The sequence below is a fragment of the Rhincodon typus genome, chromosome 3 (genome assembly GCF_021869965.1).
Source record: "Rhincodon typus isolate 14 chromosome 3, sRhiTyp1.1, whole genome shotgun sequence".
Classification (NCBI taxonomy): Eukaryota; Metazoa; Chordata; class Chondrichthyes; order Orectolobiformes; family Rhincodontidae; genus Rhincodon; species Rhincodon typus.
Window position 1 is genome coordinate 56,321,097 of NC_063334.1, and position 27,757 is coordinate 56,348,853.

The following is a 27,757-nucleotide window of genomic DNA, read 5'->3' on the forward strand; positions in this document are numbered from 1 at the left end:
ACCCGAGAAGTCAGCTTTCCTGCTCCTCTGATGCTGCTTGGCCTGCTGTGTTCATCCAGCTCTACACCTTGTTATCTCAGGTTTTTATGACAGTTGACATTGGTTTTGTGGTCCTCTTTGGGCATTTTATTTGATTCAAATTCCACAGTCAGTCATATGGCATTGAAACTCAGGTCCCCAAAACATTTCCTGAGTATCTGGATTACTAGTTCAATGATGATATCACTGGTCCATCACCTTCTCACTCTGTCACACTCTCACTTGCCCCACCCCCACCCCCAACTCCCACCGTGTTTTTGGTCTGTGATTGTGAATACTAGCCTTTCTTTTGATTAACATTCATACTTGAAGGGTTTCTGTTTTGAATGGGCTTTCATGTATAGCAGTTTTTAAACTATGAAAAAGACTGAAATAAATATTTAGGCTTTTAATTAATATTAACTCACTATGGCTCCATGGTTTACAATGGATACTGAATGAGTTGGCATGGAAGTTGTGAGGACCATAAGTGGTGGGTGGGGAACCTGGTTTGGCATGAGTTGTCATTAAATTAGCATGGGGGCTATAGGGAACGTTGGGGTGGCCTTTGGCATGTGTTAGTATTAAGTGATTAGAAAGTGATTGGCAGAGGTGATAGAAGTGACAGCTAGAAGTCTTTAACTTTAATAAAGCAATTGGGACAAAATCCCAGAGAACTGAGGTGACAGCCCAACTTGTCACTTGGTTATTTGCATCCTGCACCCGCCCACTCAACATTTCTCCCCATCACCACCTCCCCAAAATGAAGTTCATGACATTTTGAGTTTTATTTCTCTGAGGCAAGTGGGCTGAGAAATTCCAGACTCAGGCTGTCTACCTTGGCAGTGAAAATTTGGGCCACTTGAGATTACAATTCTCAATTTCAAGATTTGTAGATGGCCCATAACGTGGATGTATTGTGAATTGTGTGGATTATAGTCATAAACGCCAAGAGCATGTAGACAGGCTGATGGAATGGGCAGTCAAGTGTTAAAGATCAGTATAAAATACAGGGTGGAATTGTAAAAAGGTGCAGGAGCAGAAGGATCTGGCGGGAATGGTGGGGGTAGGGCGGGGAATGTGCTTGGATTATTAAAGGTGGCAGGATAGGTTGAGAAATTGATCAGTAAGGCATATAGAAGAGGATAGTTACAGATTCATACTGTTACTTAACTTGCAGTCCAGAAGACTGGTAACATGATCCAGAGGCACAAGTTTAAATCTCACCATAGAAGCTGATGAAAATTATATAGTTGTATTTACAGAGACATGGCTGCAGGGTGATCAAAGATGGGAACTGAACATCCATGGGTATTCATTATTTAGGAAGGACTGTCAAAAAGGGGAGATGATATGGGATAGTTAGTAAAGGAGTAAATCAAAGCAAATATATGGGTGAAGATAGAAAACATTAAGGGGCAGAAAACACTGTTGTCTATAGGCTTCCAAAGACTAGTGGAGACGTAAGGCAAGATGTTAAACAAGAAATCAGAGATGCATGCAATAAGGATATGACAGTAATCATGGATGACTTTAATTTATGTTTTGATTGGTATTGTGGAGAAGGATTTTCTGGAGAATGTACATGATGGCTTTTTTAGACCATTACACTCAGGAACTAACCAAAACCAGGCTATTCTAGACTCGGTATTGAGCAATCAGCGAGGATTAATTAACAGTCTTATTATGCGGGATCCCTTGGGGAGGAGTGAGCATACTAATAGGAGTGACCAGGGGTGATGGTCTAGTGGTATTGTCACTGGACTGTTGATCCAGAGACCCAAGTAATGTTCTGGGGACTCGAATTCGAATCCTGCCACGGCAGATAGAGGAAGTGGAATTTGAATTCAATTAAAAGATCTGGAATGAAGAGTCTGATGATGACCATGAATCCATTGTAAATTGTTGGAAAAACCTATCTGGTTCACTGATTTCCTTTGGGGAAAGGAAACAGTCATTCTTACCTGGTCTGCCTTACATATGACTCTAGACCCACAACAATGTGGTTGACTCTCAACAGCATTTAGGGATTGGCAATAAATGCTGGCCTTGCCAGTGATGCCATCATCCCCATGAATAAAAAAAAAGTGGAATTCTTTGTTAAGTTGGAGAGGGATGTAGTTGAATCCTGAAACTAAATAAAGGGAACCATGTGTGTATGAGGTGTAAATTGACAATGATGGATTGGTGAACCTTACTAAAGAGGATGATGGTGCATAGGCTAATGCTTAAAGAAAGTGTGCCTGAATTACAATGATTATTCATTCCTATCTGGCACAAAAATAAAATAGGTATGGTGGCTCAACCATGGTTTACAGAAGTAATTAGCGATAATACTAGATCCAAAGAGGAAACAATGCCAGTAAAAGCAGCTAACCTGAGAATTGGGAGCAAAAAAGAGAAACTGTTTGGTCAGGAGGGGAAGAGTACAGCCTGAGAGTAAAATTGCAGAGAACACAAAAACTGACAGGAAACACGTCTACAAATACATGAGAAAAGAATTAGTAAAGGCAATTGTTGGTCCCTTACAATCAGAAACCAGGGAAATTATAATGGGGAGCAAAAAGATGACAAAAAAATTGAGCACATACTTTGGTTTTATTTTCACAAAAGAGGGCACAAATAACATTCCAGAATTGTTAGGAACACAATATTTATAAGAAAATGGTGCTGGTGCGATTAGTGGTGTAACAGGCTGATGCCTTACATCCCAGAAAACTAAGGGAAGTGGCCACGGAAATATTGGATACATTGGTGTTCACCTTCCAAAATTATGTGGAATCTGGAGCAGTTCGTACAGATTGGAGACTGACAAATGTAACTTCACTATTTAAAAAGGGAGAGAAAAAAAAACAGAATTCCAGGCCAGTTAATGTAACATTAGTTGTGGGGAAAATGTTAAGTTTATTATAAAACTGATAACAGAACAGTTGGAAAGCATTAAAGGGATTGGATAAAACCAGCATGGATTTATCAAAGGAAAGTCATGCTTAAGCCATCTTTTGAAGTTTTTTGAAAATGTAATTTGTGGAATGAATTAGGGAGAACCAGAGAATGTGATGCATTTGGATTTTCAGAAGGCTTTTGATTAAAAAAAAGACATTAATGGGCAAAATTAAAACACAAGAAATTAAGGGTAATATATTGGCATGGATGGAGAATTGGTTGACAGACAGGAAACAGAAAGTGGAAACACTGGCTCTTTTTCCACAAATATTAGTTCTTGGGCCCCAGCTGTTATATATAAATAACCTGAATGAGGGAATCAAATGCATTATTTCCACATTCACTGATGACACAAAACTGGATGGGATTGTGTGCCGTGAGAAGGATACAAAGACTTCAAAATGATTTAGATAAATTGAGTGAGTGGACAAACACATGGCAGCTGCAATACATTGTGGCTAAATGTGAAGCTATGCGCTTTGATGTGAAAAACAGTAAGCAGAGTATTATTTAAGTGGCAATTCTTTGGAAATAAAAATTTACAAAGGGATCTGGGTGTCCTTGTACATCAGCCAATGAAACTTGGGTGAAGAAGTGACAGACAGAGTTTAATCTGGACAAATGTGAGGTGATGCATTTTGAAAGACCTACTGCAGGAGGTAAGTATACAGTAAATGGCAGAACACTTAGGAGCATAAACATACAGAGGGACCTGGGCGTACAAGTCCACAGTTCCCTGAAATTGATCACACAAGTGGATAAAGTGGTCAAGAAGGCATATAGCGTGCTTGCCTTCATTGGTCTGGGTATAGAGTGTAAAAAATGACAAGTCATATTGCCGCTGTATAAAACTTTAGTTTGGCCACATTTGGAACATTGTGTACAATTCTGGTCACTACAAGAAGGATGTAGAGGCTTTGGAAAGGGTACAGAAATGATTTACCAGGATGTTGCCTGGTTTGGGGAATATTAGCTATGAGGAGAGATTGGACAGACTTGGTTTATTTTCACTTGAACATTTGAAGAGTGAGGAGGGGCATGATAGAAATTTTAAAAATTATGAAAAACATGCATAGAATGAATAGTGGACTTTTGTTTTTCCCCAGTGTAGAAATGTCAGTCACTAGGGAGCATAGGTTTGAGGTAAATGTTTAAAGGAGATGTGAAAGATAAGATTTTTACGCCGAAGGTGTATCCTCCCTGCATCGAGTCTGTCCAGCCGTGCTAGAATTTTTAAAAGTTTCAATCAGATCCCCTTTCATCCTTCTAAAATCTAATGAATACAGATCCAGTCAAACCAAATCTCCCCATAGTCCTGCCACCCTCGGTATCAGTCTCGTGAACCTCTGTTGCATTCTGTCTATGGCAACTATATCCTCTCTTAGGTAGGGAGACAAAAACGTTATGCACTACTCCAGGTGTGGTCTCATCAAGGCCCTGTATAACTGCAGTAAAACATGGAATCTGGAATCTGCTGCCAGAGATGGTGGAAGCAGATGCAATGGCAATGTTTAAGAGGCATCTTGACAGCTATATAAATAGGCAGGAAATAGAGGGATTTAAACTGTGTAGAGGCAAAAAGTTTTTAGTTTGTAAAGGCATTATGTGTCAACTCAGTCTTAGTGGGGCGAAGGGCCTGTTCCTGTGCTGTACTGTTCTTTGTTCTTTGAAAAGAGAAAGACAAGTCCAGCAAGCAATCAGGGAGGCAAATGGTATAACGGCCATCATTGCAAGAGGGTTAGAGTTCAGAAGTAGGGATGTTTTACTGCAGTTATACAGGGCCTTGATGAGACCACACCTGGAGTAGTGCATAACGTTTTTGTCTTCCTACCTAAGAGATGATATAGTTGCCATAGACAGAATGCAACAGAGGTTCACGAGACTGATACCGAGGATGGCGGGACTATGAGGAGATTTGGTTTGACTGGATCTGTATTCATTAGATTTTAGAAGGATGAAAGGGGATCTGATTGAAACTTTTAAAAATTCTAGCAGGGCTGGACAAACTCAATGCAGGGAGGATATTTTCCCTGACAAGCGAGTCTAGGACCCAGGGAGACAGTCTCAGGATATGGGGTAGACTATTTAGGACTGATATGAAGAAAAATTTCTTCACTTAAAGGGTAGTGAATCTGTTGAATTCTCTACCACAGAAGGTTGTGGAGACCAAGTCACTGAATAAATTCAAGAATAATATAGATAAATTTTTAAATATGAAATGCATCAAGGGGTATTGGGAGAAAGCATGAATATAGGATCGAGACAAAGGATCAGCAATGTTAATCTTGAATTGTGGAGCAGGCTTGAAGGGCCAAAAAGCCTAATCAACTCCTAGTTTCTATGTTATGTTCAATTAATTTGGAATGAAATACTAATCTCACTAATAATGATCATGAAATGTTCTGAATTGTTATAGATGTCCACCCCTTTCACTAATGTTTCTAGGGAAGGAAATCTGCCATCTTTATCCATCCTGGACTGTATGTGACTCTAAACCTACAATAATGTGCTTGACTCTTAATTGTCTGATGAACTGGCCTAGAACATCACTCAGTTTCTAGAGCAATTAGGCAACAAATGCTAGCCTTAACAATAATGCTCACACCACAGGAATGAGTTTAAAAAAAAAACACCTGGAGCAGAATTAAATGACCGTTCTGGAGATGTGTTTGGAAGCAGCGCGCACGTGATTGGGAGGGAAATTGTTAATTGAGATCTTGCAACGTGGGAAGGCTCTCGAGGCCAGTTAAGGGTTTCATCCATTACATTTGGGGCTGTGCTACTGGTCCTACTGTTAAGAGAATGCTGGTACAAAGTCTTGGGGGCTGGAGAGCTGCCAGTGCGAACAGAGTGAACCAGTATAAGACTTACCTCTCCTCTTTCAAATTAATCCCCTCAGTCATCACTGGGTCAACTCTGTATACTCCTTAGTGAATCTGCTAGACTCTTCCTGCCCTTTCTTTCCAGTGATCATCCATGGTGTAAGCTGCACTGCAGAACTGCTCAGAGTCACTGTCCTCTTCTTGTTACTGATCCCTGTTTCCAAGTCTTGGCTCAGCCCTCTGTGCCCCCAGTTAGATTACTTATTTCTAGCTTGTGTTGCTGTGAAATCCTGGGGCTCCAGTGAATGTTTTTCCTGCAGCACATAAACTGTCCACTGTGGCACTACTGAGCACGAGCTGTTGGCATCCTGGTACCCTTTCTCTGCCCAGGTGTTCCACTTAAATTCCTTTTCAATTCCAACATTTTATTTAGTGCAGCATCCCTGCAAGAGGGATACTGTAACCATAAGAAATGCAGACTGGATGAGTGCAGAGGCTACAGGCAGCATGACGAGGAGACCAGCAGTGAGGGACCAGCTTGGCCCACAATACAACCAAAGAAATGAGGTTGGAAAACTTGTATGCTGCCCATGTTCTAATGGCGTTAATTGCAACCACTGCACAAAGAAGGAGCAGGTGAATTTTTATCTCCACAGAGCCAGTGAAACACTTTCAAAATTTGTTCTGTACCACTTTGCTGCAAGCCCTTCTTATTCATTTCCACTGCTGACAGCTAGGCTGTGTCCTTGTGAGCCAATGACTTTTAGATGAGATCCAGGATCCTCAGCCCATGGCTGCTTGTTAACTAATCAGAGTAGTTTCCTGGATTAAAACTCAAAGTTAAAATGTACACTACAATTTCTGTTTTAGCTAATTTATTTAAAAATGTAGCCATGGATAAATAATGAATTCACCACTTTTGTTCTGCCTTTCCTCACTAACCTTTTATAAGATGAAATTTCACTCACATTTTTACATAATTTATTGAGAACCATCTGAATTTAATGTTTTTAATCTCCTGTCTCTTAATCGTTGACCCTTCTTTAAAAAGAAGCGTTGAAAACTGTAAATTTATCTCTGCCAAAGAATAATAGTTGAATTTTTCATTTCAAAATTCTTAGAATGATCACATGCTCCAGCATGAAAATGACAAGTGTGTTCCAGTATCCACATCTCTAACCAAATTATCTAAGCTTCTGTTCGCTTAATCGTGATTTGAGCTTGTCAATGTTAAGTGAACTTAGTTCTATATTAGAAGAATAATACATTGAGTGTTACAATGTTTGAGTCCTATCTTTATTAACAAATAACCCTTCAAATGATGTGAACAATACTTTGAGAAATCCCGTGTTTCATGTTTGGAGCAATGATGATAATTCTGTTATTCATTTGTGTGGTATAAACATTGCTAGTATTTATTAGCAATCCATAATCAACCTCGAGGAAATGATGGCAAGCCTGCGGTCCATGTTTTGTTGGTACATCTATAGTGCAGTTAGAGAGGGAGTGCCAGGCTTCTGACCTAGTTAGAGTGAAGAGCAATACAGTTACAAGTCAGGATGATGTGTGACTTGGAGAATAATTTGCGGGTGTTCTCATGCATCTGCTACTCTTGTTCTTTTATGTGGTAGATGTCACAGGTTTGGGAGGTACTGTCAAAGTAGCTGTAGTGTGATCTTGCAGTTTATCTTTTGGCTGGTACACACTGCTATCATTGTGTGCCACATGTGAAGTTTATTTAACGTACATGAATGCACTCCTGATCAAGCGGGGGGGGGGGTGGCCTAATAACATTATCACTGGACTATTAATCCAGAGACCCATGTAATGGTCTGGGAACCTGGGTTTGAATCCTGCCATGGTGGATTATGAATTTAAATTTTAGGGTGGTACAGTGGCTCAGAGGTTAGCACTGTTGCCTCACAGCGCCACTGACCCGGGCTCAATTCCAGCCTCGGGCGACTGTGTGGTGTTTGCACGTTCTCCCTGTGTCTGCGTGGGTTTCCTCCGGGTGCTCTGGTTTCCTACCACTGTCCAAAGATGTGTATGTTAGGTGGATTGGCTGTGCTAAATTACCAATAGTGTCCAGAAATGTGTAGGTCAGGTGGATTAGTCATGGGAAAAACAGGGTTATAGGGATAGTGTAGGGAGTGGGTCTGGGTTGGATGCTGTTCAGGTGGTCAATGGGCTAAATGGCCTACGTCCGTACAGCAAGGATTTGTGATTCTATGAAACAGGCTGCTTTGTCTTGGCTGATGTCAAGTTTCTTGAGTGCTGTTGGAGCTACACTCAACCAGGAATTGAGAATTATTCTGTTACACTCCTGGCTTCTGCCTTGTAGATGGTAGACAGGCTTTAGGGAGTCAGGGTATGAGATACATGCTGCAGCATTCCAAAACTCAGATCTACTCTGGTAGTCACAGTTTTTATATGGCTGGTCCCATTAACATTCTGGTCAATGATGTCCTTCAGGATGAATGTCATGCGACTGTTCAGCAATATTACTGTATTTGATTGTCAAAGGAATACAACTAGATTCCCTCATGTTGGAGTTGGTCATTGCTGGGCCCTGTGCCATGGCTATGTTACTTGCTACTTATCAGACAAAACCTAAATGTTGTCAAGGTCTTGTTGCATGGGGTTGCAAACTGCTTCTGTATCTGAGTAATTGCAAATGGCCCTGATTTTTGTAATTGTCAATTAACGCCTCACCTCTGATCAAGTGTTGAAGAGATACTGTCATGAAAATAAGCACTCTTAATCTTTAATACTAACAACTGATTTAACACATGGGACTTCTGTTAGAAAGAAAACAACTTTTCATGAAACGGGTCACTGAATTTTAAAATGGATGCCGATGGTAACTGTGCAAAGAAAGGCCAAATTTCTAAAAAACAAACCTCAGATATAGGTAAACAGACATGTCATAGTAGTTCCCCTGTAGCATTACATACTTGTAATTATTCAAACTGTTTGGTGAAAGCCTCAACAATGAGCAACATCTACATCTTTTACAGAAAATACCAGCAACAATGGAAACCTATCAAAACCCATTATGGAAAAATATGGAAAAATCACTTGATGAACCAAATCACCTAGCTGTGCTCCTAATACCTGTGGTGAATTTTGGCCCAGATTCCCCTGTAGATCACTTATGCTTGATGCTTGATGCCACATTCAGTTATGATGTGGCCTCAATGTCAAAGGCTCTCCCCTCACATCTGGAATGGAGCACACATCCATGTTTGAACCAAGGACTGTAATGGGGTCTGATGTTGCGTCAGCCTGGAGAACACAAATGAGCTTCACATTATTGCTGAGCAAGTGTTGCTTGATAGCACTGTCAACGATCCCTTCAATCACTGTCCTGATTACAGTTAGCAGACTGATAGGGTGTGAAATGGTCACGTTGAATTGTCCTTTCTTTTTGTAGACCTGATGTAACTGGGTAATTTTCCACATTGTCAAGTAAATACTAATGTTGTAGCTTAACTGGAACAGATTGGCTTGTTATGAAGACTTGTGCTCTAGTACTATTGCTTGAATTATGCCAAGGCCCATAGCTTTTGTAGTATCCAGCAGCTTTAGTCATTGAGACCATGTGGAATTATTTAAATTGGCTGAAGACTGGTATCTGTGATACAAGGCCACTTAGGAAGAGGTTGAGATGGATCATTCAGTCAGCAATTCTAGCTGAAGACATTATATCCTTGTATTTTGATGTGAAGTGTTGAGTCTAAAATCAATTCTAGAAACAATAGGTTGCATTGTGAATGACATAATCTATCATGTTGTTGATAACTGAGAATAGAATGATGGGGTGGTAATTGGCTCGATAGGATTGTTCTAATTTTGTTTGAACAGGGCATAGCAGTTGGACTGGAGAGTAACTGACCTTAATTAGGTCAATGGTTTAGTCCAGTTTTTGCTCTGTATCACCATCCAGTACTTGGCTCCTACTTTACAACAGAAGGAACTGTTGTTGAGTAACTGGTACGCTATACTATTTGTAATGAATGGCCGGTACAGTTAAAATTTGACAGGACACCTTGGCTGAATAGAACGTGCAGCCTCTGGAATGTGTGGAGTAGTGGACCCACCATACGACTGGGATGATCATGTATCCTGGAGGTGTCATGTCTGCACAAGCTTAATTTAAAGGTTTCCAAAATGAAGCAGCTACTAGAGTTACTGTTATATATCTGTGAGGTTGGGGGAATATTGGGGCAGCAGGAAGGTGATCACCCCACTGCTTAGGTGTGTGCAACAGATAAGGAATGGGTGACCTCCAGGCAGTGTTCAGAGAATCCACTGCTGGAGCAGTTAGACTCTGAGATAGTCTCACTTGAAAGTCTGTTATCGCTTTGGATACCGGTGTGGGTGGTGTTTTCTCAGAGGACTGCAGACAGAGCCAAATCAGTGGCTCCAGAGATGGCTTAGATACACAGATCGGGAGGAAGAAGAATGAAAGAGTAGTATTGATATGGTATTCTTTAGTCAGGAGAACACAGGCATTTCTGTATCTGTAATTTCTCTCTTTTTCTAATTTCTTTCTTCCTATTATACTATCGTGGAAAGACTGTTATTCTGAACATTTTATTTCTTTATTTTTCTATTTTTTCCCCAAGAATTTGTACTCCAGAATCTGTACCTAGGTACCTTTGTACCTAAGATGGCACCAAAAGTGGTGACTTGTAAACTTTTCACATACTCATGTGAGTATGTGTGACAATAAAGCTAATTCAATTCAAATTATCACTCCAGAATATATGTATCTCCCTGGTACCAGGGTATAAGATGTCAGAAAATAGCTGCAACACATTTTTCGGAAGAGGGTGGACAACGAGAAATTATGTCCATGCCAGTGCCAGTGACTTGGGTAAGAGGGATGAAGTCCTGAAAATTGAATTCAGAGAGTTAGGAATGAGATTGAAAAGCAGTACCTCCTAACTTGAAATCGTAAGATTATTTCCAGTCTCACATGTTTGTGAGTGTCGAAATAGGAGAATTGAACAACTGAACACATGACTGATAAACTGGTGAGGAGGAGGGCATCAGATTTCTGAGGCACTGGGGGAGCTTCTGGGGAAGGTTGGGTTGCATCTCTGCAGCAGCAGGAATAAGTTCCTCATGGGGAGCTTAGCTGGTACTGAGGATTTTAACTTGGTAGGGGAAGGGAACTTAAGAGGGAGCTCAGAATCAAAAGAAGCAAAATTAGGAAAAAGAAATAGAAAAATAATCAGCAAAAACAAAAGGGAAATGAAGCAATGGCAAACATCAAATAGGACTGTAATGGAGAAAATGTTAAAACACCTGAATTCAAGGTACTCTTTTTGTGCATAGCACTCACAAAAAAAGATTTATATTTTGAATGCACATGTTGTATCTGATTTAATTGCCATTATGGAGATATGACTAAAGGGTGACCAAGGTTGAAAACTGAACATTCAAGGATGTTCTACATTTCGGAGGAATAGATGAAAAGGAGGTATGTCATCATACCTAATTATGGATGACATCACTAAGAAAGGATCCTTGACCGAAGTATCACAGTATAGAATCAGTTTAGGAGGAATTAAGAAATTGGATGGAGAAACAGATGTTGTTTATAGAATAGCAAACTGTGGTATTAATGTTGGGCATGTTTTGAATCAGTAAGTTAGAGATGCACAGTAATACAGTATAGAATACAGAATAGTACAGTAATAATAATCTTCGGTTTGCATATAGACTAATCAACACTAATAATGTGGAGGATGAATTCCTGGAGTATGTACAAGGTGGTTTCTGGGACAGTATGTTGACGAGCCAACCAAGGATCAGGCTGTTCTGTTCTTCGGTGTTGTGTAATGAGAAAAGGCTAATTAATAACCCTGCTGTAAAGCAACCTTTAGGAAACAGTGAAGTATGAATATTATATTGTCCATTCTGAAACTGGGATCTTGAATCTGAGCAAAGAAAACTGAGGGTATAGAGGGCAAGTTGGCTAGATTGGATTGGGAAAAGATTTAATTGTAGACAGGCAATAGCTAGTATTTAAAGAAATATTATAAGGTCTACAATTACTATACATTCCTCTAAGGTACAAATGCCGAAAGAGCAGGCTGATTAGCCATGGTTAGCGCAAGAAGTAAAAAAATCCACCAAATCCATGGAAGTGACCTATAAGAATGTCAGAAATAGTGGTAAGCTTAGGAATTGAGAGCAATTTATGGCCCAGCAACGGAAGGCAAGAAACTGATAAAGTCAGGCATAAAGAATATGAATTTAAGCTAGTGAGAAAAATAAAAATAAACTGTAAAAAGCATCCATTGATGTGAAAAGAAAAAGATTAGCAGTGATAAGTGAGGGCCATTACAGATGGCGAGAGGAGGATACATCGTGGAGAATAGGGAAATGGCAGAAAAACTAAACAGTTCATAGAATCCCTACAGTGTGGAGCAGGCCATTTGGCCCACCGAGTTCACACCAACCCTCCAAGGAGCATCCCCCCAGATCCACCCCTTACACCATCTATATATTTTCCCACCCTAGAGACTATGGGCAATTTAGCATAGCCAATCCACCTAACCTGCACATCTTTAGACTGTGGGAGGAAACCGGAGCACCCAGAGAAAACCCACGCAGACTGGGGAAACTCCACACAGACAGTCACCTGAGGCTGGAATTGAACCCGGGTCCCTGGGGCAGCAGTGCTAACCACTGAGCCACCGTGCTGCCCAGTTCCTTTGTGTCTGTGGAGAAAATCTCCCAGAAACACAAGATGTGAAACTGAAGAGCTAAAAGTTATTAATATTGGTAAAATGGTAGTAGTTGGAAAATTAGCTGGATTGTGGGTAGATAAATCCGCTACATCCGGTAAGTTTATTACAGAGTGTTGAAGAAAGTAATGGTGGAGATAGTGGACATGATGTGGAGATGCTGTTGTTGGGCTGGGGTGGACAAAGTCAGAAGTCACACAACACCAGGTTATAGTCCAACAGGTTTATTTGAAATAACGCAAGCTTTTAGAGCACAGCCCCTTCGTCAGGTGAAACGAGAGAGCAGTGCACACAGACCCAGAGTTTATAGGCAGAGAGATCAAAAGATCATACAACAGGTGTGAGTGGAGTGTCAGATGATAAGCCTCTGCAGGTGACCAGGACAGTTAGACGGTGAGTAAAGTGTCAACAGCTGAAAAACCAGCGAAAGCATGACCTGTAATCCGATTAAGTGAAGCAGAGAGATAATTACAAAAAATTAAAAATAAGGTGGTGCTTGCTGAATTCAAAACTGTACAAACTAATTATGGTAGAGAGATCATAACAATTTTTCAGGGTCATGCTGTCAAAATAGGACAGTAAGGAAGATTTTACAGAAACAGAACAGTATGGGGTGGGGTCACCTGTAGTGTGACATGAACCCAAGATCATGGTTGAGGCCGTCGTCATGGGTATGGAACTTGGCTGTCGGTCTCTGCTCGGCGATTCTGCGTTGTTGTGTATCTCGAAGTCCGCCTTAGAGGATGCTTACCCGAAGATTGGAGGCTAAATGCCCTTGAGCTGAAGTGTTCACTGCCTGGCAGAGAATATTCTTATCTGGCAATTGTTCTCCATTGTCGTAGTGTCAGCATGGTTTCATCAATATACCATCCTTGCCTGCAGCATATGAGATAGACAACATTGGCCAAGTCACGCAAGTATCTGCTGTGTACGTGGTGGGTGGTGTTCTCAAGTGTGATGGTAGTGTCCATGTCGGTGATCTGACATGTCTTGCAGAGGCTGCCATGGTAGGGTTGTGTGGCGTTGTAGTCAATGTTGTCCTGAAGGCTGGGTAGTTTGCTGCGAACAATGGTCTGTTTAAAGCTAGGCAGTTGTTTGAACCCGAGAAGTGGAGGCATAGGGATGATCTTGGCGAATTGCTCATCATCATCGATGACATGTTGGCGCCTGCGAAGAACATAGTGTAGTTTTTCTGCTCCAGGGAAGTACTGGATGACGAAGGGTACTCTATCAGTCATATCCTGTGTCCATCTTCTGAGGAGGTTATTGCGGTTTTTCATTGTGGCACATTGGAACTGGTGATCGATGAGTGGAGCATCATATCCAGTTCTTATGAGGGCATCCTTCAAAACTTTCAGGTGTCTGTGGCATCCCTCTTCATTTGAGCAGATCCTGTGTATGCCCAGGGGTTGTCCGTGAGGTGTTGGTTTTTTAAATATGTTAAGGGTAGAAGCTTAGAGAAGTGCTAGATAATGGATGCATTGGTGGTTATCTTCTGTCATTCTATAAATGCTAGAACAGTTCTTACTGACTGGAAGGTAGCAAATGTAAGCCCACTATTGAAAAAGGGAGAAAGAGAGTAAGTGGAGAACTATAGACCTGTTAGTTTGATGTCTGTAATAGGATAAACATTAGAATTTAGAAAAAAAATGTAAATGTAGGCACAATTGACACAGATTTATGAAATTGAGTTTGACAAACTTGTTTGAGTTGTTTTTGAAGATGTCATTTATAGCTTAGATAAAGGAGAACCAGCGGATTTGGTGTATTTAAATTTTCGGAAGGGTTTTGATAAGGTCCCATGTAGGAGGTTAATGATTTAATTTGGAACACATGAAATTAGTTGGGAGGGTGTAATGGAGATATTAGTATTGAGAATTGGTTAATAGACTGAAGGTGGAGTAGGAATAGATGGGTCATCCTCAGGATGACCAGCTGTTACTAACTGATACAGAAATGGCAAATGCTAGGTCCATAACTTTTCACATCTATATAAGTGGGGATTAATTGAAATATTTCCAAATTTGATTATGACACTAAAGTGGGTAGAAATGTAGGTTGTGAGGAAGATTCAAGGAGGCTTTGAGAGGGCTTGAATAGGCTTGGATGTGGCAGCTGGAGTATAATTTATATAAATGTGAAATTATTCATTTTGGTGGAAAAAAACAGAAATGCAGAGCATTTCTTAAATGGAGAGAGTTTGGAAGCTGTGGGTGTCCAAAGGGATCTGGTGTCTTTGTGCATGAGTCATTTAAAGCTGGCATGGAACAAGCAATCAAGAAGACAAATGGTACGCTGTCATTCCTTTCAAGGCAGTTTGAATACAAAAGTAAATGTGTCTTGCTGCAATTATATGGAGTCTTGGTGAGACTGCACCTGGAATATTGTGTACAGTTTGGAAGGAAGTACCTGCCTTAGAGGGAGTGCAATGGAGCTGCATCAGATTAACTCCTAGGATGGCAGGATTGTTTTATGAAGAGAGATTGAGGAGACTGAGCCTGTATTCTCTAGAATTTTGATGAATGGGAGGTGATTTCTTTGAAACTTACAAAGTTCTTACATTGGCAGAAAATGTTTGCGTACAGATAGGGTATTTCCCCTTGCTAGTGACTCTAGAATAAGGGGATATAATCCCAGGACAGGGGTCAAGCTATTTAAGATCGAGAAGAGGAGAAATTTCATCACTCAGAGGCTCCTGCTTGTATAAACACTGAAAGAACTACGAATGCTGTAAATCAGGAGCAAAAACAGAAGTTGCTGGAAAAGCTCAGCAGGTCTGGCAGCATCTGTGAAGAAAAATCAGTGTTTACATTATGGGTTCGGTGACCCTTCAATGATAGAATCCCTACAGTGTGGAAACAGGCCTTTCGGTCCAACAAGTCCACACTGAACCTCGGAGCATCCCACCCAGACCCATCCCCCTAATCTCCACATCGCTGAACACTATGGGAAATTTAGCATGGCCAATCCACCTAGCCTACACATTTTTGGGCTGTGGGAGGAAACCGGAGCATCCAGAGAAAACCCACGTAGACATGGAGAGAATGTGCAAACTCCACACAGACAGTTGCCTGAGGCTGGAATCGAACCCGGGTCCCTGGCATGTGAGGCAGCAGTGCTAATCACCGAGCCACTGTGCTGTTCAAAGGTGAGCTTTTCCAGCAACTTCTCTTATAGTCTTATGTTCCTTTTGAAGGAACATCTACCCACTTATCTGTCGTGTATTAAACAGCCATTCTTTTGGTGCAAGTTGCTCCCTAAAGCATCCAATGCAGAAAACCAAGTGGGATTTAACTCAGCGTAGGGAAGTAAATCTGTGCCCCATGATGCTGGAGATGCCAGAAATGTCCCTTATGGGCAGGAGCAGACAGCATCAGGATTTAAACTGCAAGATAAGTTTCATGAAACATTTGTGACATTTCTGAGGTATTACTTAACTTTTATATGATCTTCTATATAGTTTATTAAAATTTTATTAAAGGTATTGTTTAAATGTAATTTTATATATCTTTAAAATATTTTACGATGTTGCTATTTAAAAAGTGGTGTGTGAGTCTTGGGGAATTGGGTTAGCATGGTTAATCCAAGGTCAACGCTGGGGAATACGATATAAAAGAGAATGCAGGAGCAAAAAGAAAACTGCTAGTGGGAATGTGCCATGTGGATTTCACCCCTTGACCTTGGTTGAGGTTCAAAGCTCCAATTCTAGGGAGTGGCCCAGTCCTGTGACCATCCAGTCTCTACTCTCTGCAGATTCTTTAGGGGGAGGGTATGCCAATAGCAGGGAAATGGGTAACAGCAGGATGAGGTGGGGAACAGTCTTGTTGCTCCTGGTCTAATACCAACACTTCAGGGGATATTTCCTTTACTCCCCTCTCTTGTCCTCATCTTCCTTGAGCTGCCAAATTTTCTGATGGCTGTGAAATTCAACAGCTTATAAAAGAGAGTGTATAATTGAATCTTTTTAAAACTTCCAACGGACAATTCCTCTGCTACCCACCACACTTCTATGCAATTTCCCCTGGTTGTAAAGGAAATAGTTACTTAGAAATGTCAGATGATTTAAAACCTTGTCTAATGCCTGGGTAACATCACAACTGACTCCCTGCCACGTGCCCAAATTCCATGGCGACAGTCCACCCTTCCAACTATCGTCTGACAATCCAACTGTCCCTCCCGACCAAAACCAGATCCCTGACCCAACCTGACTATCTGCTCCATCCACTTAACTACCCTGACCCCTCTGATTATTCAATTAATTATCCCCTACCTGCCCACGCCACACACCTATCTATTCACTCACACAGTCTCATTCATTAGCACATTGAAAAGCTTTTGGAGCCTTTAAGTAGTTACCCAAATACACATCTACATTCTACTTGCAAAAAAGACCCTGAAATACCCATTGCCTGCCACTTCAACGCAACACCTGCTCCCTGGCCAACATCTCTGTCTCTGGCTTGCTACAGTGTTCCAGCCAAGCTCAACACAAGCTGGAGGAACAACACCTCATTTACCACTTGGGGACCCTACAGCTCTCCGGACTCAATATTGAGTTCAATAATTATAGGGCCTAAACTCTCCCGTGTCCCAGCCCCCCACCCCACACACCAGGCTTTGTTACCACATAGCCTGCCTACCCACCCCCTGTTGTTAGTCACTAACAGTTCCCATTAACAACTATTCACCCTCTCAGCCTGATCGTTAGCAATTCCTTTGTCTGTCCAACTGTTTTTCTCTCACTTCGGGCTCTATCCTATTGTTTACTCCCTACCCCACCCACCTCCCTATTTTCTGCATATAAACTGACGTTTTCCCAGCCACCATCAGTTCTGAGGAAGGGTCACCGGACCCGAAACGTTAACTCTGTTTTCTCCTTCACAGATGCTGCCAGACCTGCTGAGCTTTTCCAGCAACTTTGTTTTTGTTCCTGATTTACAGCATCCGCAGTTCTTTTGGTTTTTACCCAAATACAGTAGCTGATATTGTAGAAAGCAGGCATGTGATCCACACTGATCCTCTTTGCAGATCTCTCTGTAGACTCCTACATTGGCGGATTCCTTCTGTATCCTGCATTGAATATTTACCGTTTTTAAACATAACTAAGAAAGCACTTAAGGCTGGATTTTCTGAGGAGTGACAATCGCTCACAGAATGCACTCTGTGCCTACTTTGTTATGAAATGAATGAGCTCCACATTTCTGACTGGAGATTCTGATCAGGGCTGTTTCAGAAATATGGGGCCACACATTCATTCTGAGAGGTACCCCATACAGTAGCACAGTCCGTGGAAGGTAAACTACTCAATTTTTCACAACGATGTTACTATATTCTGTAATCTGAAGGCTCAGTATCATAGATGACAACTTTTATAGCCTTAGCGTTTCAGGTCCGGTGACCCTTCCTCAGAACTTTCTGAGGATGGGTCACCGGACCCGAAACGTTAACTCTGTTTTCTCCTTCACAGATGCTGCCAGACCTGCTGAGCTTTTCCAGCAACTTTGTTTTTGTTCCTGATTTACAGCATCCGCAGTTCTTTTGGTTTTTATCTTTTATAGCCTGTTGTGAAAGGGTAAATTTGTAAGTTAAGTGTGAGGTTCGGGTGTTAGCTAGGGTAAGATGCCAAGTGGCAAGGAGGTGAAGTGCTATCTCAGTAGGGGTAGGATTCCAGGTAAGTATGCTGGCCGTGCTTTGGACACTTTGACTGGTTGTTGGACAAAGAGACAGAATTCAGTTTGGGGTTCAACTCTGTTTTATTGACAAAATATTCCTTATTAAAACACCATCTGAGCATTTCCCAAATTCCCACAATATTTACTCTCTATCTAGCTCTATCCAACTGACAAAGGTTATTACCCACAACGATCCATGTGTTTGAGCTGCACCGTTGGAATCTCCTTCCTCTCTGATGTAGGGCTGGCTGTGTCCATGAAGGTGGGTCTCACAGGTCAGGGCAGATCTTCTCCTGGATTGCAACATATGCTTCTGCCATAAGTCTTGCTGTGAATCCTCCTTCTTGAGTCTTTGCTGATTCTTCACTGGAGGGGTTGTGTCCATGTGTGTGCTTATCCCCACTTCACCGCTGAACTTCCAGAATGTTATGTGGCTTTTGGCCAATGGGGTTGTGAGCCGGATTTGAATCATCCAGCGGGTGAAAACTACACCCTTTACTGCTGCCATGCCAGGAAGGTTTAAAAGTACATAAACTCAGGCAGTCAGGGTGACACTTCTTCGATACATGGCCCTTTGGATGGTTATAACCAACTTCCCTCCAAACCTTTGTGATTTCTTTGAACTTGGTTTCCACTGTTCTCTGCAACCAATAGCTGCTGGCTGCTGTTTAATTTAGAGACAGAAAGGACTGCAGATGCTGGAAGCTAGAATTTGGCCAATTTTCTATCAAGCCTGATTTCTCTGCCTGTGGGTCAATATAGAATGTCCAGGTTTGGGCCCATAGTTGTGTGACCACAGTAGGATGCCAAGTGGGTGCAGGGTGTACAGGAGAAGCATGGCGGGTACAGGAGAAGCATGGCGGGTAGATAGGTTGCTGTGCATAGTGGGTAAGATGCCAGGACATAAATGTGGCCACTCCAGATAAATGGAGTGTTTAATGCATGTTGCGGTGATGGTGATGGTGATGGGAGATTTTGGGTCTATTGGCAGAGGGGAATTGGGATAGGGAAAGGTATTGCTAGGTTCCACGATGGGGGCTGGGTGAGGTGGAGAGCTACAGAGTATGGAATGGGGCAGCTAGGTATGGATACTGGTGCTGGGTCTGGTGGCAGGAAGGTGCGTGTGTCTGGGAGGAGAGGGTGTATGGGATCCTCAGTTTTGAAGCGAGTTTGTCAGGTCAGGGTCCAAAGGGTATGAAGCGTTTGGGGGAAGTTGTGGTTGGGGGTGTATGAAGTCATTTGGAGGCCTGTTGAATAGGTACTCTGGAGTTAGTCTAGTTATTTAATAATCTAATTTTTCCTGAGTTACAATTTATTTAACTTGAGCAGAACCCTCTGAATTTTCCAATTCAAAAAGGTATTTTCAGAATGTCCAAGTGCAGGGGAATTGCACAGTGGAATCTTCAATTTCCCAGGCAATTCCCTCGGAGTGTGCTGCAATGGGGATTCTGCAGGGTACAAATGCATAATTCTCATCTACACTGCAGAAATGGTTATCTGGCTATTGGAACATCAAAACCATAATTTTCTGATGCCGCTAGGGAGTTTTGATTTATTTTATTTTATTTTCAATACAACATCTATTTATGCCTCAGTAGGGATTTTACAAATTTTGTTCCAGTTTTATTTTGTGAAGCAATGCATTCCTGCTTCAGTATCATGGATTGGTACTCAAATTTAAAATTGTTATCTAGAATTCATAATGAAAAATAGAGTAGAAGATTCACTGGTTTCCAAAAATAATATGACATACATTCTGCAGGCATGCAAATTTTCCACACCAAAGCTCCAATATTTGTCTCTCTGAAAACTCTCATTTGAGTATTTTTAAGAATAAAGGTATTATTTTATTTTTGTAGGTCAACAAATATGAATCAACCACGATCAGCTGATGACTGTCAGAAATTCAGAAAGGAAACACCCCTGCACAGTGGCTCTTCAGCTGGTATGAGCTCACAATTTTGGGAAAATGCTAATTCCAACTCCTCGTTGCCGCGCCAATATTTTCAGAGCTTCCCATGGGAGGCAGGGCAAGTCAAGTGTTTTTTTGCATAATGGGAGAGAATTCCTTGGGGTCAGATTTAATTTTCTGTGATTGTGCACAGAGGAGTACTATTTCCAGTTATGTGTTCAAAAGCTGGTGGGAACTTTATTCTTGGAAATTATGGCATATTAGAGATATTCAGACAGTCAGTTATTATTATGAAAGTAGTTGAAATGCATGTGGCCTCCTATTTCTTCAGAATCTATTGTGATTTTAGATCTTGAACCAGAAGCTCAGAAGCCATGATTGGGTTAATCCCACAAATATCTATAATTGAACACCGTAGTTGCACTTCCTTTCCACCCCTAAGTTTTGGCACAGTGGGTAGTCCAATGTTTGATAAGCAGCTGGACTATTTTAATAAGCAATACTAATATCAGGCTTAGTTTGTTCGTTTCCCACACACGCGTTATCCAGGAAAATTGTTGTTGTTATCATTTGAAATGCTTTTTTGTGTATGAGCATTCAGAACAGGTTAACACACACTAAAGAAAGAGGAACTGTTACAGTAAGGTGAAAATGTTGGAAGTTCCTTGAGAAAATTAATGTAAATGGCATTAAATTTCTGTTCCTCAACCAGTGTAGCTGCTCTGTGCTTACTGAAAATAGCAGCAATTTGTGAAAGTTCTAGACTGAACTATTCAAAAAATATTTGAGCATTGTGAGATGTTTATAAGCACAGGAAGAATCTACGAAAAGCCATTCAATAATTTCTTATGTTGTCCATTTCAGTACTAGAATGATATCTGCCTCAATCTTGTTAAGACTTATGTAAATTTTCAGTTGGAAAGCATGTAAACATTTAACCTCTCAGTTGTTACATTCTTCTATTTGATGTGAATGTATGAATCATACAGCAGAATTGCTGAAACAAAAATGTGTATTCTTTATTTGAAGCTAAGAAAATATATATATTTGTAACTTTTCTCTTTTTATGGAGTTATAAGCAATATGTCAAATGCACTAAAGATAAACTATAAAATGTAGGAGCAGAAGTAGGCCATTCAGCCCATTCCACCCTTCATGGCTGATCTGATAATCTTCAACTCCAGTTTCCTGCCTTTTCTCCATTGTCCTTGATTCCCTTGATTATTAAATATCTGCCTATCTCAGTCTTGAATGTACTTAACTATCCAACCCTACAACTGTCTGTGGTAAGGAGTTCCATAGATTCAATATGCTTTGAGAGAAAACAATCCTCTTCCTTTATCTTAAAAGTGAGACCCCTTAATCTAAATTATGCCCTGTGGTCCTAGACTCTTTTTTTGTCTACCCTGTCAAGTTCTGTCTGAATCTTGTATGTTTTAACGAAGTCACCTCTCATTCTTCTATATTCCAATGAGTACAGGCCTAACCTACTCAATCTGTCCTCATAGGACAGCCCTCCATACTTGGTATCAATCTTCAGTGAACATCCTCCAATGCCAGTGGATAGTTCCTCTGATAAGGGGACCAAAATTGTTCATGTATTCCACCTTTGATCTGGCTAGTGCCTTGTAAAGCAAAACCTCCTTATTTTTATTGTGAATTCCCTTTGAAATAAATGCTAACATTCCATTCATCTTCCTTATTACCTAATGAGCTTGGAATGTAGCATTTTGTGATTTTTGAACAAGGAATCCCAAATCCTCCTTCTCAAGCTTTCTACAGTATTTCTCCATTTTAATCATATCAACTCCTCTATTCTTCCTGCCAAAGTGCATAACCTCATATTTTCCTCCGGTTATTCCATCAGCCAAGTTTTTCCCTACTTCTTTAACCTGCCTATCTCCACCAGCACACTGAGTCACTCTCCTTCCCACTTATTTTTGTCATCTGCAAACTTGGCTATAATACATTTGCTTTCCTCATTCACATCATTATTATATATTGTGAATGATTATGGCCACCAGCAATGATCACTGTGGCACTTCATAGTTATAGTTGCCATCCTTTAAAATGCCCCTCATATCCCAAACCTCTGACTTCTTTTAGCCAATCCTCTATCCATGCTAATATATACTATCCTCAACATCACAGGGTCTTATTAAGTAGCCTAATGTGAAGTACCTTAGCAAATGCCTTCTGAAAATCCAAATATATTCCAATTACTACTTCCTCTTTATCCATCCAAAGAATTCCAATAAATTTGTCAGGTATCTTATTCCCTTCATGAGGCCATGCTGACTTTGACTTTGCTTGATCATATTATGTATTTCTAAACGCTCTGTTAGACTTCCCGATGACAGACATTAAGGTAACTGGCCTGTGGTTACCTGTGTTTTTGTCTCCTTGCCATTTTGAATGCAGGCGTTACCTTGGCAGTTTTCTAATCCTCTGGGACTTTACCAGAATCTGTCTCTTTAGCTACTTAAAAGGCTTCTTATCAAATGAAGGATATACTTGCCAAAGACTTGTCGAGCGAATGAAGATTCATCAGACTGATCCTTGGGATATTGGAATTGCCCAATGAGGAGAAATTGAGGAGTCTGTATCAATGTTCTTAAGAGTTTAGAAGAATGAGAAGTGATCTCATTCAGTATACAACATTTTTACAGGTCTGAACAGGGTAGATACAAGAAGGATGTTTCCCTTTGTCTGAGGAGCCTAGAACCAAGAGGACAATCTCAGAACAAGAAGTGTGTTGTTTCAGACTGAGGTGAGAAAGAATTTCTTGAGTCGCAGACTGTTGAATCTTGAAATTTTCTAGCCCAGAGGGTTGCGGAAGCTGAGTCATTGAGTATATTCGATAGATCTGATTTCTGATACTAACCTTATTGATGATGTGGAGATGCTGTAAGAAAATGTATTGAATTGGATCCAGTTGAATGGTGGAACCAATTTAAGGGGCTGAATGACCCACTTCTGCCCCTATTTCCTATATTCCAATGATGAATATTTCAGAAAGTGAGTGTTGTATGGTGTGGTTTAATTGTGAAGGCATTTTTGAGAATTTGAAGTAATTTTTGTTTTAGAAAGAAGGTCAAACAATGTCTTTCTGTCTGTGCCTTTAGTGTCATTGAGGCAGCTGATCAAACGGCCTGTTAGCGCTAAGGTTCCAAATAGTAAACGAGCACCACAAGAAACATCAAGATCCAAAACACCGCTTCACACTACAGCAGTGACTTCATTGAAAACTATAAAAACATGTAAGTTTAAAACAGTGAACACTTCCTTCAAATGCGGTTTAATTTTTGAATTTTTGAATGAACATTCAGTCCTTTCAATTTAAATTTTAAGCTGTCTTTCAGAGTCAATTAATAATGGAATCTAATCGTAATCAATGACAGTATTTTTTTGTATTAGGGCATGATGCAGTAAATAATTTTTAAGCATGTTCACATGGTTTCCTTTCTTACTTTTTTTCTCTTATAAACATTTCACTGCTTTTAAGGGCACACAATCTGTGTGAGGGAGATCCCTTAGGTCCCTTAGAAAATGAATCTGGGAAGATTGCTATGGGAAACAAGGAAATGGCCGAAGAGTTAAACAGATATTTTGTGCCAATCTTTATGGGGGTAGACACCCTGAACATCCCATTAGCAGTGAAGAATACGGGGGAGGAATTTAGCATCATCACCATCACTCTGAAGTAGCAATAGACAAACTAATGGGCTTAAGGCAGATAAATCCCCTGGCCTTGATGGCTTGCATCCTAGGATCTGAAAAGAAGTAGCTACAATGCTAGCAAATGCATTTGTTGTAATTTTCTAAAAATTCTTGGAAATGGAAAACTCCTGGAGGATTTTAAATCTGCCATATTGCACCCCTTTTCAAAAAGGAGGAAAGAAAAATAACTAGTAACTATAGGCTGAGAGGGCATAGACTTAAAATGATCTGTTGATAAAGCAAAAGTGAGGAAAAATCATCTTTGCATGATGAATGGTTTGGGTCTAGAGTTCACTGCCTCACAGTATGGTGGTGGAAAGTTCGATAGAGGCATTCAAGAGGGCATTTGATGATTCTTTAAACTTAAACCAGGGTCTAGGGAAAAGGCAAGAAAATGGCACTAAGTCAAGATGCTCATTTGGAAAGTGAGTACAGACACAATGACCTATTTTTGTGCCATAACACCTCTCTGATTCTATGAAAAACATAGGTCAAGCAAATATGAAGTCACCATAATCCCAGACAACATTAGGGCTGCTCTCTCATTGGAGACAGGTGACTAGCAGTGAGTTTAACCTGAGAGCCACCACACCTCAGGCAAGGTTGAGAAAATGGCACCATAATGGTAACCTCAGCCGGAACAAGAATTGAAGCCATGTTGTTGGTGTCACTCTGCATCGCAAACCAGCCATCCAGCCAACTAAGCTAACTGACCCAATATCTGTAAAGAAATTTATCCTCACCCCAGCCCTAAATAATCATCCCTTATCCTGATGTTGTTTGCCCATATTCTAAATTCACCAAACAACCACTCATTGTCTACCTTATCAAATCACTTCAGGTTCTGGAGTGTTCCAATGTCATCATCTCTCGTTCATCAAATTCCAGACAGTATAGGCCCAATTTATTTAATCTGTCATCAAAGAACTACCTGTCATCTTACAGACAATTCTAGTGAAGTTTTGCTGCTCTGCATTCAAAGAAAATATGCATTTCTTTAAATATGGAATATAAAACTGCACACAGTACTGCTGGTGTTGTCTCACCAAAACCCCAGATAATTATAACAAGACTTCTTTATTCTTGTACTCCAGCTCCCTAGTAATGTTCAATTGCCTTCCTGATTACTTGCTATGCCTGTTTGCTAACTTTGTGCTTCTTATACAAGTATGCTGAAGTTTCTCTGAATATCAACATTTATGAATTTTGTGCCTTTTAAAAAAGTTGTATTTTTTTTGTCACTACTACCAAAGTGAAAAGCTTCACACTTCCTCACATTATACTCCATCTACTGCCTTGTTGCCCACTCATTTACCCTGTTTGTATTTCTTGGCAGAGTCTCTGTCTTCCTCAGAGCTTACCTTCCACCTAAGTTCATATCCTTGGAAAACAGATATATTTTTCTCAGCTACTTCGTTTAGGTCATTAATATGGACCGTGTAAAAAAAGGCTTTGTAGCTGAGTAATTGGTTTCCTTCTTTCTCCTATTTCCTATCCTCACTGCCCCATCCCCTTTCCTGTGACTCATCCAAGTCCTAATATGGTCACAAAGGGCCTAGTAGGAAGGTTTGTATCTTTGGCATATAAAAGTTGTGGTGGATAAGCAGACTACCACAAATCATGTAGCATACATTGGTGAGAATTGGACGGTTCCTCCAATGCAGTATAGGCAACAAAACAATTGTTTGAGCTCTGGTCTACTTGGTTGCAGCAGAGTTCCTTTTGTGGAGGTGCTGTCCACATATGGATGGGTGGGAAAGCAGAACCATGATCCATATTTAGAGCAATAAGCTGTTGTTGCTTCATGAGAGCCCGACTTCTTTTCTGTGCTGCCTTGCTCCATACCCCCGTTGTGCTGAAGCCTACCCTTAAGGTTTTTGTTCAGAGGCCTTCAAAATTCCTTCCTCTCCTTGCAAAGGTTCAGCACTACTACTCCTTTCTAACTGAAAAGTTTTGAGAACTCTATGACTTTCACAGTACTTTGCACTAACTCTGCAGCAACAAAGGAAAATTGGAAGACCTCACCTGAAATGTTATATACTTATTCTTTTATAGCATTAGTGGGATCGTGGGGTGGTGTGGGGTGCCAGGCAGGGGCAGGGTTTATCTCCTATTCAGCATGTTCAGCAATGAGTGTTTAAAGATAGGCCATTGCTATAAACCCACAAAGTCCAAATAAAGTTGAGTGTCAAATCCGCACTAAGTGGTATCTCAACTGCCTGCTGTGCAAGTTTCCCGTGTGTGGAATGCCTGTGTGATCATCATTATCATTTCTAACATAGCAATCAGTATCAGAAATCATTACGACTGGACCCCTATTATTTTTCAACAGTGCTATGTTTTGCAGGTCATTTATTTTAACTAAAAATACATAATATTTGGTTTCTCAACCTTGCCCATTTTACATTAACAGTCAGCTTGGGGTTTCACTATCTGCGTTGGTAGCTAAAGCACAGCATGGATTTAAACTGTGATTCCTGGAATTGCTTCATATGTTACCAATGCATAGGCAGAAAATATAAATGATTTGTAGATGAACATTTACAGTTTAAGTGATATACTCTAAGGTATTCTCTATAAGTTTCAGACAAATTTAAAAGAGTAGTGCAATTTTCCACCGGGACACTTAATGTCTTCATTGTGGTTTGAAATGCATATTTTTTCCTATGTTCGAATTTTAATTGTGGTTTGTTTTCATAAGTTGGAAGCACTGTTTAAAGCCACCACGCCATACATGGTATTTCATTGTATAACATGGGTACAGGTCCATGAGATCTTTGAGCAGCCAATATTTTGCAGATGATGACATCTTGCAGTTGGAGAAATACAGTACAGGAACACCTCTGTGCATATTTTGGCATTGTCAGCATATTATTCAGTTTAATATGTTTGATAACAAATCTAATAGGCCTTTAATTATCAAATATGGTGGTGGTCTATCGATTTTCGCACTTACCCACTTAATGTATAGTGCGGGTCAGCTTGAAAGTATGGTGGTGGGCTAACCACCTATTTTACATGTTCACACCCACCTGCCAAAGGAGTATACAAGGGGAGCCATTTAAAATCTAGCCTTGTATTTTTGTATTTTGTACTTTTAGATATAAAACCAAAGGATACCATTTGATGATTTTACATTATATTTGTGTTGCTGTCTGTAATGACCTGTTTCGACACACTGAAATCCTTTTACTCCCATTTTGGATCTCGCAATTTAAGGTGTATTTTCTTTCCTCCTTGTTAAAGGTAAAATATTCTGCATCGTATTTCATACATTAAACTGTCCCTGCTACTTGTCTTTCCAGTCTTCCAGCCTATTCCATGTTTGTCCACAGTCTTTCATAATCCTCAAATAGTGCTCCCATATATATTCTCGTATTTTTACAGTTTATTAATTACAAAATGGTCTGAAATGTACTGTTTTGTTCTTAGGTGAAGTTGGTGAAAGTTTGAACAATGCCTTCCAGCCCTGTGACAAACTGGCAAGTATTTCATCCTCATTTATATTGTATAAGAAACCCAGAATTCCACAGCTTAAAGAAATATTTATTTGAACCACATAGACCAAGAATTTGTCAGATTCATTTCCATTCTGTGCTGAGTTAGCTGGCCTCACTCAAAGGTAAAGGTTGTCCTTGGCATGTCTTTAAGGAGGAGCATTCTAAGTCTTATCTGGAGATGTCTGTTCCAAGTTACCTGTATGAAGATATTGAGAAGGTATTAGCTACTCCAGAGACTTGAAGACAAAATTTAGTTTGATACCCTTTTGCAGAATTAGGCAGTACGATTTTTCAAATCCGATATTAAACCGAGACCTTGATTATCCTCTCAAGTGGATGTGATCACCTGATGACATTGTTTGAAGAGCAGGGGATTTCTCCCTTGTATCCTTATCAATAATACCTC

The 27,757-nt window shown here is 40.5% G+C and overlaps 1 protein-coding gene across 3 annotated transcripts in view; it reads left to right on the top strand.

Annotated features, from left to right (window-relative positions):
• LOC109936683 overlaps nucleotides 1–27,757 on the top strand; it is a 113,150-nt gene that overhangs the window by 20,687 nt on the left and 64,706 nt on the right. For all 3 annotated transcript variants that reach the window (XM_048592957.1, XM_048592950.1, XM_048592965.1), the window contains exons 5-7: nucleotides 20,079–20,164; nucleotides 23,257–23,391; nucleotides 27,284–27,333. In XM_048592957.1, coding sequence (XP_048448914.1) covers nucleotides 20,079–20,164; nucleotides 23,257–23,391; nucleotides 27,284–27,333 — 271 coding nt within the window. The remainder of the gene's footprint in view (nucleotides 1–20,078; nucleotides 20,165–23,256; nucleotides 23,392–27,283; nucleotides 27,334–27,757) is intronic.